The 10,843-nt window shown below is 43.0% G+C and overlaps 1 protein-coding gene across 1 annotated transcript; it reads right to left on the bottom strand.

The window, feature by feature from the left end:
- Nucleotides 1-330: 330 nt before the first annotated feature.
- aadac (arylacetamide deacetylase) lies at nt 331-8,721 on the bottom strand. Its single transcript, XM_041940966.1, has 5 exons — nt 8,490-8,721; nt 6,689-6,917; nt 6,029-6,098; nt 4,483-4,654; nt 331-3,102 (listed from the first exon to the last, which is right to left on the bottom strand). The coding sequence occupies exons 1-5, from the start codon at nt 8,628-8,630 to the stop codon at nt 2,476-2,478; spliced, it is 1,239 nt and encodes a 412-aa protein (XP_041796900.1). The 5' UTR covers nt 8,631-8,721; the 3' UTR covers nt 331-2,475.
- Nucleotides 8,722-10,843: the final 2,122 nt, after the last annotated feature.

Here is a 10,843-nt window from a genome sequence, read left to right as displayed (position 1 = left end):
TCTTCACAGTATGCACACACACACACACACACACATAGAAGTACAATTGATCAGGAGTTAAAGGTCAAGTCAGTTTAATGACAGGTAACATTAACATTTAAAATTATGCAAATCACGAGCTCTCCAGAAGGGAATCCAAAACAAAAATAGAAGTAGTCATATTTACAATGGAGAATGTAGCAGAGCTAAAGCAAATGACAAAAAAAAAAGCTGTAAAGCTGTCACATGTTGAAAAAGCTACATACGTTGTGTGATTGTGTATATCTTTGTGAAAATGAGAAAGTGGTAAAAAAAAAAAAAACATTCAAAACACTCAAACAATGGCATGCCTAAAAGCTGAGGCTGTCAGCTGTTTCGTAGCAACTGTGACTCTTTTTAAACAGTTAAACCTAAAATCCTGCAGTGCCGAGCTTTTGTTTCCCCTTTCTGGCATTGAGGGTAATTAGACATGAGGCTATACGCTGTAGCCTCCGCCATGGTCCTAGCTGCTGTTGCCTACTCCCTTGCAGCGGTCAGCTCTGACAAACCAATCACTGCCAATTGACGTATAACACATCACTACCTGTGCGCCAGAGCAGGAATGTCCCCACAGACGCACACTTAAAAACTCCAGCATACTGCAAAATGCAAAGAGATTTACCTGCCGTGATAGGCTTGTCTGAACTTGTTTGGCAAGGGCTTGAATGTAATGGACGTTCATTTGTATCTATGCATTTGTGTGTCCTGCATTGCAGGTTGAAAGAACAGTGTGACATTAAAGAACTGAGACATTAATATAAAGTATTATTTTTTGGTAACCTTTAACCTCCCTGTTATCTTTTAGAACACATGAACAGAAAGATAATTGGGAGAGACGAGCGATTTGTTTCAAACCACTTCAAACTATTGTTGGGCCTCGGGGGAAAAAAATAACAGCAACCTCTCTTCCTCTGAATGCTGTTAAAGCAGAGGTTCTGAGACAAAAAGTTGACTGAGAACTAACACACTACCGTCATAGCCACATAGACCAGAGAAGTGGATAGTCTAGTGCCAGCCTCCTGTCTGGACATTCCTCCATGTTGCAAGTGTTATCATTAAACTGGCACTTGGTCTTGTGCTCACAACTTCATCAGCAGCAAAGCAGCCTTTGTGTTGTTGCTTATATTCATGACACAAAGGAAAGGCAGGTCTATACTGGAAGCTATACTAGCTTATTTATTGTGAACATACAGTGAAATTTATGATTCAGTGAGTATTATTCTTATTCCCATATGACTGCACTTTTTGGATTACCACACGTAAAGCTTTTTACTCACTCTACAATAAAATCATGCTTCAACAAAGAAGGAGTCAGACCACGCACAGACACACACACGCACACAAACATCCCTATCTCATTATAGGGAATCCTTGATATGCTGGGATGTGTGGCATGCTGTAGAGATTAAGGCTCCATATTGTTGCCCGAATTCTCTTCTTGGCATTATCCCTCTCTTTGACATTGCTACATCACACCTAGCTAAACTCAATCACAAAAAAAACTTGTGTATGTATGGGGTGAAGAATGTTTGGATGTATGCATATTGTTACAGCATGGTCTTTACTTATAAATACCAATATTCTGTGTGGAATGTCGTGCTGATGAAGACACCATTCACTCTGCGATGTAAATAATTTACCATACCAGCAAGCATCTGCTGGTGTGGCACATTTGTATGGGTTACACAACTGAGGGTTCATTCTTTCCTTGTGAAAAACACGGTTGCTGTATTTAACTGAATTCCACTTGCCAACCTTTAATGCAATGTCAGGAACACAGGAGTTGCTCTCATCACAACAATCTTAGGTTTCAGTATAAGCTGTACTAAGTGACAAATGTTAACTTTGGCTAAACTGAGTATCATTTTTGGCTGTTGTGAAAATCCTTTCCTACTTTGCCAAGGCTTATATTGGATTCTGAAAACCCCAGGAGATAGTTCAGATTCCAGTGGCATGCATTAGTAAGTTATAGTATTGATACTGACGCATTGGAAATAAGATCAGGTAGCAGGTCCAATGGTGGGAAACAAGAATGAGCAGCACCACACAGGGCCAGCTACCGCCATCAAACACACAACTTTTGGTGATATTCCACAGTTTGCTTTTCCCCCTCAGATCTCTGTGGCTAGTATTGTGTTTGTTGGATGATAAACCCAATACTTCTGTTGTACTTGAGCGATGGTGTCATATGTTTTGGGTTGTACTCAAACAACCTTAGTTGAAAAAATACGAATTATTCCTTCAAAATCCTGTGTTACCGATATCGAAAGTGGTCAAATGTATGAGTGGAAAGAAGAAGAAGTTCATTTATTTCTCAATATATTACAGACAATAGCATTAGCAAAGAAAAAGAATTGACAAACAAAAAGTTGAACACCAGATGGGAAAAATTGCACCTAATCAAACAGTGGTGCATTGTGTGGAAAAACTGGAATGGACATTGATAGTCAGGAGTTTTTACAAGTTTTCCTTGAGCCATTTGATATAGTTGTCTGTGATGCGACGTGCAATCAGGAAGTCGGTCGGCCACACAGTGAACATCAGCCCTCCATGAAATCCTGTGTCATAGTGTTCATGTGTCACCTCGACACCTGCAGCGCGGAGTCGCGTGACATACATGATCCCGTCATCGCGGAGAACGTCATACTCACATGTCAGAATGTAGGCCTTGGGCAGAGAGTGTAAGGCCGTGTCTGGAACCAGCAGGGGCGATGCCCTCGGATCAGCGAAAGATCGAGATGGTCCATCCATCCCAACTGCCTCCCCTTCGACTCCCTGCGCCACAGCAGGAGCGCTGTAGTTGTATTTTCTACGATATGTTTCTGGTAAAAAGGCGCTCCAGTTGACAAACTTCAGCAGGCTTGAAGACTCTGGGCTGTTGTGGGTGTTGGCCATCATGGCTCTGAAAAGGGCCTTGTCGCTGGTGAAATACTGACTCCAGAAACGCACCATGAGGGTGCGAGGAAGAATAGGCATGTCTTGATTCTGCTGATAGGAAGGAGTGTTAAGGTCCAGAGCCTGCAGCACAGGGTAGATGAGTGCTTGGGCCTTCAACTGAACCTGCCGCCCAGGCTCTCTTTGTAACTGTGGAGACAGAGAGAGGTCGGCGATGAAAATTGAATTTCTCAATCAGATGAAATATGAACTGAAAGTATTCAAAACATTTCCTGTATTCAGCTTCAAAGGAATAATATATGTTAATATGGGAGCAATTGAAGCTATTTTAATGGAGTACTTCCACTCCACTAACACATTAAACAGTGTATGTCTAATCCATGCAGTAGTAGTAGAAAGGATTGGATTGTCTGAAAGCTCCTTTGGCTGACTTTCTGGGGAATCTGTCCAATAGGAGGAGAGGCATACAGCAACTTGTCCCATTAGGGTGGTTCACCATTGGATCACCCTTTTGACAGTGCAAAGCAGTGAGTGCACTTGTTTATTTCCTTGAGGAAGCAAATCCCAATCCAGCCTGATGTCTGACTCATGATGTTAGCGTTGTCACCAAACATCGACTAATAGCATGCCCGGGGACATGATGTCTGCTCCAGGATCTTGTACGCCAGGAAAGTGAAGCACTTTGAGGGAAAGCTACTCTCCATGGTGCAACAGTGCAAACTCTCAATGGCCTTAAACCGGGATTTTGAAGGCCATAGAGGTTGGCACTCCTACTTGTGTCAACTGGACTGTGTGCCACAAGGCCCACCACCTGGAATGGGTCATCAGATTAAGGTAATCTGGGTGGAATAAAGCCCGAATTACACACTAATTAATAGGTAGCTATAAGTTGTGCACTTCGTAGCTTGGCATGATGTCCTGGTTTCTTTTTTAACTGTGTCAACATGGTGACAGTGTAGACAGCCGTGTAGTGGCAGCATGCTTCACCAGGATGCCGTAATGCATGCAGACACTTACTCTATTAGCCCAGTTTTAGCAGCTTTTTTCCATTTGATATTAAAGTTTTTCAAATATGTCATCTGTACACATTTGAAGGCTCCCCTGCTAGTTCAGTGGGAAGGGTCATTATCTTGTTGTCCAACAAACTTAGCATCCTCCTCAGTCATAACAGATTTGACCTCAAATTCCAACAACGTGAAAACTGAAAACACATGAATAATGATTGTTCCTTCTCAAACCCTCACTGCAGGCCAAGTTGTGGACAATTCTACTTATTGAGAGTGAAGCATTGCCAACTCAAGTACTGTAAGTTCCCCAAGGCTTTAACTATCTTGTATATCCCTAAAGCAATTTGCTTACAATGAACATAGTTACGGACTGAACAGTTGAGATCCAAAGATAATGTTATTCACGGAAGGCTCTGAAATAGTAGGTCATTATGTTCATTTGTTTCAGGGAAATATAACAGTATTTATCATAAACTTGCTCATTAACTTTGCCTTATACCTTTTTTCCATACGTGACCCAGAAAAATAGAGCTGACACTAAAAAGAAAAACAGACTCGGTACCTGCTGGGAGACGGCAGCTGCCAGGTTACCCCCAGCACTGTCCCCAGACACAGCAATGCGTCCTGGATCCACAGAGTACTGGGCCAGCACCCCCTTCTGGAGGAAGTGTTTGACCACACGGTACACGTCCTCATATGGGACAGGGAAGTGGTGAGCAGGGGCAAGGCGGTACCTGAAAAAGCCGAGAGGTGCAGATTAAAGATAGAGCATAAATAAACATGAGATTTGAAGGCCATGTGCACGGACAACATTTTGAGCCAGGGAAAATAAATATGATGACATTTTCAAGGGATAACAGGTTGCAAACTAAAGTATAAATAACAGAGGGCTGTACAAAATGTGATTCAGATTCTGGGCAAATTGACTGTTACTTACTAACTTGTTACTCAGATTAGTTTGTTACACAACTACAAACCGTATTTTTAAAGATCAGCTTTCTCATTTTATTTAGTCACATGTTGGAAAAGAAAAAAGTAAATAAATAAATGAAGCAAAAGAAAGCTGCTCACCCAGGCTGTAAGTGACAAATCAGTGGTCAGTATTATCTGCCTGTAATTTAACAAGCCTAACCTATAGGCTAAGACATACTAGGCAAAAATACCCATTCACTGACGATTAAAATCCGCCTCTTCAGCCAAACACATCCTGTAGCATATGTGCAAATCAATGGTGAAATAAGGATGCGTAACTTTTTCTTAAAATAATCTCCTGTAATTAAACCACACTGACAAATGTCAGACAAAATAAATTTTATTTGCAAGTCAGAAATGCTTTTTATTATTCAATTGACAGAACAGTTCATGAAATTGCAAGACCCCTTTTTCTTGCTTCATGGTTTTTCCTGCACTGACCTGGTGTCATCTCTCAAAGTGTTTCGATCCAAAAATCAGATGTTACACATGGATGGCTTTGAGATTGTGAAATGTTGGAATTACTCATTGAACCTTCAACAATTTGCAGACAGGAATTTGGATGGGGCAGATAAGGCAATACACCCACACGGCCTAAACGCCCACACACTGAACCACTCCACCTCCCACTGTCAAACACAACTGCACCAGTATGACTGAGTACTGGCCTTTCAACTAACTGTTGATTGATAAAAGCTGAAAAACTGTGAGCTGTTAATTGGATGAGAGAGTGCTGGCAAAAGAAATGTACAGTACTGAGAGGCGGAATTAAAGCCGGATGTGCCAAAGATCAACAGCGTGTGTAGCTGTGACAGGGAAAAGCCTGGCCAGGCCCAAATGAAAACCTGTTAGCTTCACTCTACTGCATCCTCACTTCCATGTAGTGTGTGAGTAATGAAGGAGGACAGGCTCATACGACAGCATGAGGGTGGGGGAAAATAGTGGGACTGAACTCTCAATGATACAAATAAAACAGGACATTTGGAGCTAAATACTGAGCTTCATACATTAAATGTGCCTGTGCCTACAACACTTAAAAACTCCTTTTGAGCAAACTGCAATTTCTTTAACACAGCAGTTTGTGCAGTATATTGCAGTCGCTGCATATCACTGGCTATAAAATATGAAATACTTACTCCACAGAAAGAACCACTGCATCTAGCTCAGTGACCATTCTTCTGGCCAGGAGATCATATGGACTCATCCCTGCATAGAGAAGACAGGCACAGATCGGAAAAGAGCTTCCAAAGCAACACAAACCATTTTCGACATCACATGTCACATTGCATGATGAAGGTAACGCTGCAGCAACAGAGATGAACCTGCTATTTAGTCTAGCTGTACTTCACCGAGAGATCTGTGTTACTATAACTGCTAGAGCCGTTCAACAGATTGCAAGAACAGCGTGAGATGTGTCAAACTGCATGTCATGTCTTTAGGTTTTGGATTAGCAAGGGTAACCGCCCTCTGAGGTTCCCACTGCTCCAGCAGACGGTGTGTTATTTCTTCAGGAAACTGCCAAAGCTTGGTGCCTTTTGTTTGCTAGTTTGTTTGATTATTTATGATCCTGTCATAACAGCTGTCATAGAGTGTCTATATAAAGCTGTAACTTCATTTGGCGCATCAATCAAACAGCGAATTTTCAGCGTACTTTCAGCATAATAGTAGAATTATTGTGTGATGAACACATCACAGGAACGTGTGTTACCCATCCATCCAGCTCTCTGTCCATCCTTCAAAGTCACAGACTCCTAACTGTGTGATAAAGGAGAGGACAGGCCAACCCATCAACTTACTGGAACTCCCCAGACACCATCCTCCACCGTGCAGGTATATGACAGCTCTCCTGAGCTCACTGTCTCCGCCCCGCTGATTTGGCTGGTACAGCACCACCTCCACTCCATCAAACCTCTCCTCTGCCACCTTGACATGCTCGTCAGACACAGGCACTACCTTTTCAACGAAAGTAATGAAGTACATCACCCCCATGTAGTCCTTCAGCCCCAGTAATTCACTGAGGTCTGCCTGGAAAGGGAAAAAGAGCATAAAATATAAAGGGAGACACATTACAGAATTTCTCATAGTCTATTAAACCTGAGCCATTAGTGTTAACTCTTGTGCACACAGTAGAGCTGTTATGAGCCAGTTCATCCTACATAAACAATCACCTTGACCGAAGCTCATAAAATTCAAAACAGAGCAGGCTAAGATGCCAAACTATGTGGCCATATTGCAGAGAGATGGAGGCTATAGTCATGTGAATATTGCCTTGTAAAATGTCAACAGCCCCCTGCAGTTACGGTGTTTGTTTTGAGAAGCCATAACTAAATGATAAATTATAAAAGCATGACTCAAACTAATATTTCTGATGAGGTAGACAGCCAGTGGCTGGCATGAGGCTAATCAGCTGATGCTCTTCCACTGTGACTACAGCAAACTCATCAAGAGACATGCACTCCAAGCTCAACTGCCATCAGGCAGTTAAAAAAAATACACTGGGGCATCCTATCTCTCTCTGTTTCAGCTGACCATTTGCTGTAGTAAAACAGAGGAAGCATAACAGAACAGGCCCCGATGCAATTATATTCAATATTGAAACAGAAAGACATATCTGTCACTCATTATCACCGTCTACAGCGCATTCTCCAAGTGTAACATCTGATTACAATTTAAAACATTTATTGTAATAACACCCTGATCAGGTAATCAATCATTTAAAAGAATGGCTGTGTGCCTGGAAAAGGGGCATAAATTTAGCCAAATAACTCAACAATGCAGGCTACAAAAAAAGGCTTGATTCTGTGATGCATTAGATGCTCCATCATAATAATACATAAAAATAGACTTTGTTGCTTTATAAATACATTTTTCATGCTGAAATAATATTTTCCTTCACAGAGACTGCCACAAAGAGTATTTCAAATTGAGCTCTATTCACCAGCACAAATAACAATGTCCTGTTGTGTTCCAGGCAGTAGCCTGCACCAGCACTTTTTTCCACTCAGCCTGAAAGATTTCTTCATACATTTGCTCAAACCAGCTTTCTCCTTGTTTAAAGGACTAATTATGCTGATCTTTTAATAGCAACAAAGGTGTGGCAAGATACTTACGTGCATGTTTATCTAATTTCTAAGATACTTTATTATTTTCATGCTGCTACAATCCTGCATGCGCTGTGTTTTAAAACTATAGAGTCATAAAGGGCTACAGTTACCCACAGGCGTCTAACGGTCATTTACAAGTCGAGTTTCCTTATTAGGGTCTATTATTAGAACAGGTGAGCAGGACTATACAACACATGGATTAGCATCTGACATAATCTGGTGTAACCACCATGTACATCTACATCAGCAAAATACAATAAACGTTAACATGCTATCGCAGGTACTCTGAGAGAGCAAAAAAAAAAAAAAAAAAGCAAGACAATTTTGCATATTTGTATTTAATATATGGATACATATTGTTTTAATCTGCAGGAAGAAATATTTGTGCGTTCATCCGCAGCGCATGAAGCCGCTTCTACAGGGATTTATTTCCAAAGCCAAATCAATAACTTATCAGCAAACCTAAGAGAGCAGGATAGGGTGTTTTCCTTACCAGGTGGCTGAGACTTCTGAAGAAAGAGTTGGTCAGCATGAGTTTCCATCTCTCCTCAATCTCCTCGGGAATGGGCTCATAAATATAATAAGCGGTGAAAGAGCAGACAGCAACGAACAAAACGATGCTTCGCAACCTCATTTTACGACGTGCGGTCCCGGCAACTGACTGCGGGGTGCAAACACAAACACGCTGCTCGCCGCGCTCGTTAACAAGTCACTTCGGTGCGCCACAAAGCCTCCGCTCGGAATTAATTTTGGATCCAGACCAGCTCAATATGACAGCACGTGTTTGGTGTCATTTGATGGCTATCGGCATGTTGTCGTGCATGGCCGGAGCTTTTCTTCGCTGCCCGTGCGCGTTCCGTTTTGCATGTCTGTCTCGTGGAGCCGGAGAATTAATTTAGGTGTCAGTGATACGGAGACAGGAGCGCGCACCCTGTGTACTCACGAGGCAGAACCGTCCCATCTTGGCCCGCGCCGCAAATTCCTCAGGTGCCTCCTCAGCGTGCACGGCTCGCGCAGCGCGCGCGACAAAAAACTTTGTGCCAAGATGCAGCGATGCGCAAATATCACAGCTTATGAAAGCAGCAGTGGCTCGTGTGGTTCAAGGTGATACTGATTTTAAAGGTCGGGAATGTTAGGGCTGTAGTGCTTTTCTTAGGGGCACGTCACTCATTTCTGCAGCTGGTGCACGAAAGTGTCAGCTGTGCGCTCCTGAAAATCCGCCTGCATTTGATTCTCGGGTATAAGTTCTGTATACCCATGTCATTTTGCAACCAGAGAGACCCTCAATATCAGTGTGACACATAACCTTGCAGCTGCAGCGTAAAGAAATGGTTCTGTATTGCAGCTTAACGGCTAGGGTTGCAAGGCAGCCTAAGCTAATTATATTATTGGTGACAGAGCCAGATGAGATGTCTAGTTTCCTGGCAGGACTGACTGTCAAAGCAGTGGCTCTCTCATGCACTCACATTTTCCTGAAGAGCCTGCACAAGTAACTGATTCAGGAGTTTGTCGTATGTCCTCCCTGCACAGGATATTATTTTGATTTCGTTTAGTTTCGTGACAGTTTGATGCCCACGTCTTCGTGCCAGAGGTGCAACACGCATGACAGCACGACATTTATGTGGGAAACAGTCCACACAGGTGCAAGTCTTGTGTTATTTCTGTCAGAATTTAAGCTGCACAGGGGGCATCTTACGCCACCATGTAGTGATAAGCCACGAACATAACAGAATTTTCAAAAGGAAAAGCTTCTTAGCACAATGTACTGTCATATGACAGTTTGTTGACGTCAATGTATTCACAGATATGTATTTCGGTGCAGGCTACTTTATCCTAAGCTTTCCCTCAGAGCCAATTCATAAAGAGAATAAAGGACAAGTATACGGTTTATCTTAAAGAACACAGAGATCTCCAAAGCAGACTGCGTTGTAGCCTTTAGCGGTTCGATTTATCTGCAGCCTTCTTCTCAGAAACCTACACCACATGCCTCCACGTGACTTTGCGTTGACCTCTCTGTTGTGACCTCTTCAAACTTTCTCAGTCAAGTTGGAATTTGTAATTGTCCTGTGTTTAGGGGCTGGCAAGTGTCACCTTCCATCAGTCATCAAACTCTATTGAGATGCAATCTGCAGGATCCGGGGTGTGATGGAGGCATGGTGAAAGCCTCTGTGAGACTGATCACTGCTGAGCGGTAGAATACTAAATCTCTTCGCTGAATACAAAATCACACTTCAGACACTCCGGGATTCTCCCTGGAATTCCCTCCCTCCTTTTCGCCTCCAACCACCGGCCTCCACTCAGCTTCTGAGGGAGACCACCTCAGTTGGTTGGTAAATCTTTCATGGAGCTCTCTTCACTCCTCGCGTCTTGTCAGTGGGGAGGACGGGCGTCAGAAAGTGCGTGGGTGGGGATGTTGTCTTCATCTACGTAGAGCCATGCTGTGCACTGCTCTGCCACGTGGCTGCCCAACACCCTGCTGCGTGTGGGGGTAGCTCAAGCAGATGTGAAATTGTCTGAAGACTTAAACAAGGAGTTTGAGTGCTGAAGTTTGAATGCGTGCGATAGTGTGTTCTCATGCGTTAAAGTGTGTGTGCCTGCCGGTGTAAGCCCGCGCACATGCTCGATGGGAATGTGTGCGTGCTCACAGACAGGTCACGTTTCAGCCCTTTGTGCGTGCACATTCTTGAGTTTAACACATCTACAAAGGAACATAAAATTCTTATAATTAAGGGATTCAATCCAGACCTCCTCTGCCTGTGATGACTATTAGCGGCAAACTCTGTAACTTTTTAATTTGCAAACCCCTGCTGAGCCAAGGTAGATGGCCTGCATGACAAAAAGCATCTG

The sequence above is a fragment of the Chelmon rostratus genome, chromosome 7, assembly GCF_017976325.1.
Source record: "Chelmon rostratus isolate fCheRos1 chromosome 7, fCheRos1.pri, whole genome shotgun sequence".
Classification (NCBI taxonomy): Eukaryota; Metazoa; Chordata; class Actinopteri; order Chaetodontiformes; family Chaetodontidae; genus Chelmon; species Chelmon rostratus.
The sequence above is the reverse complement of the archived record's forward strand: the minus strand, read 5'-3'. Positions and strand labels throughout refer to the sequence as shown.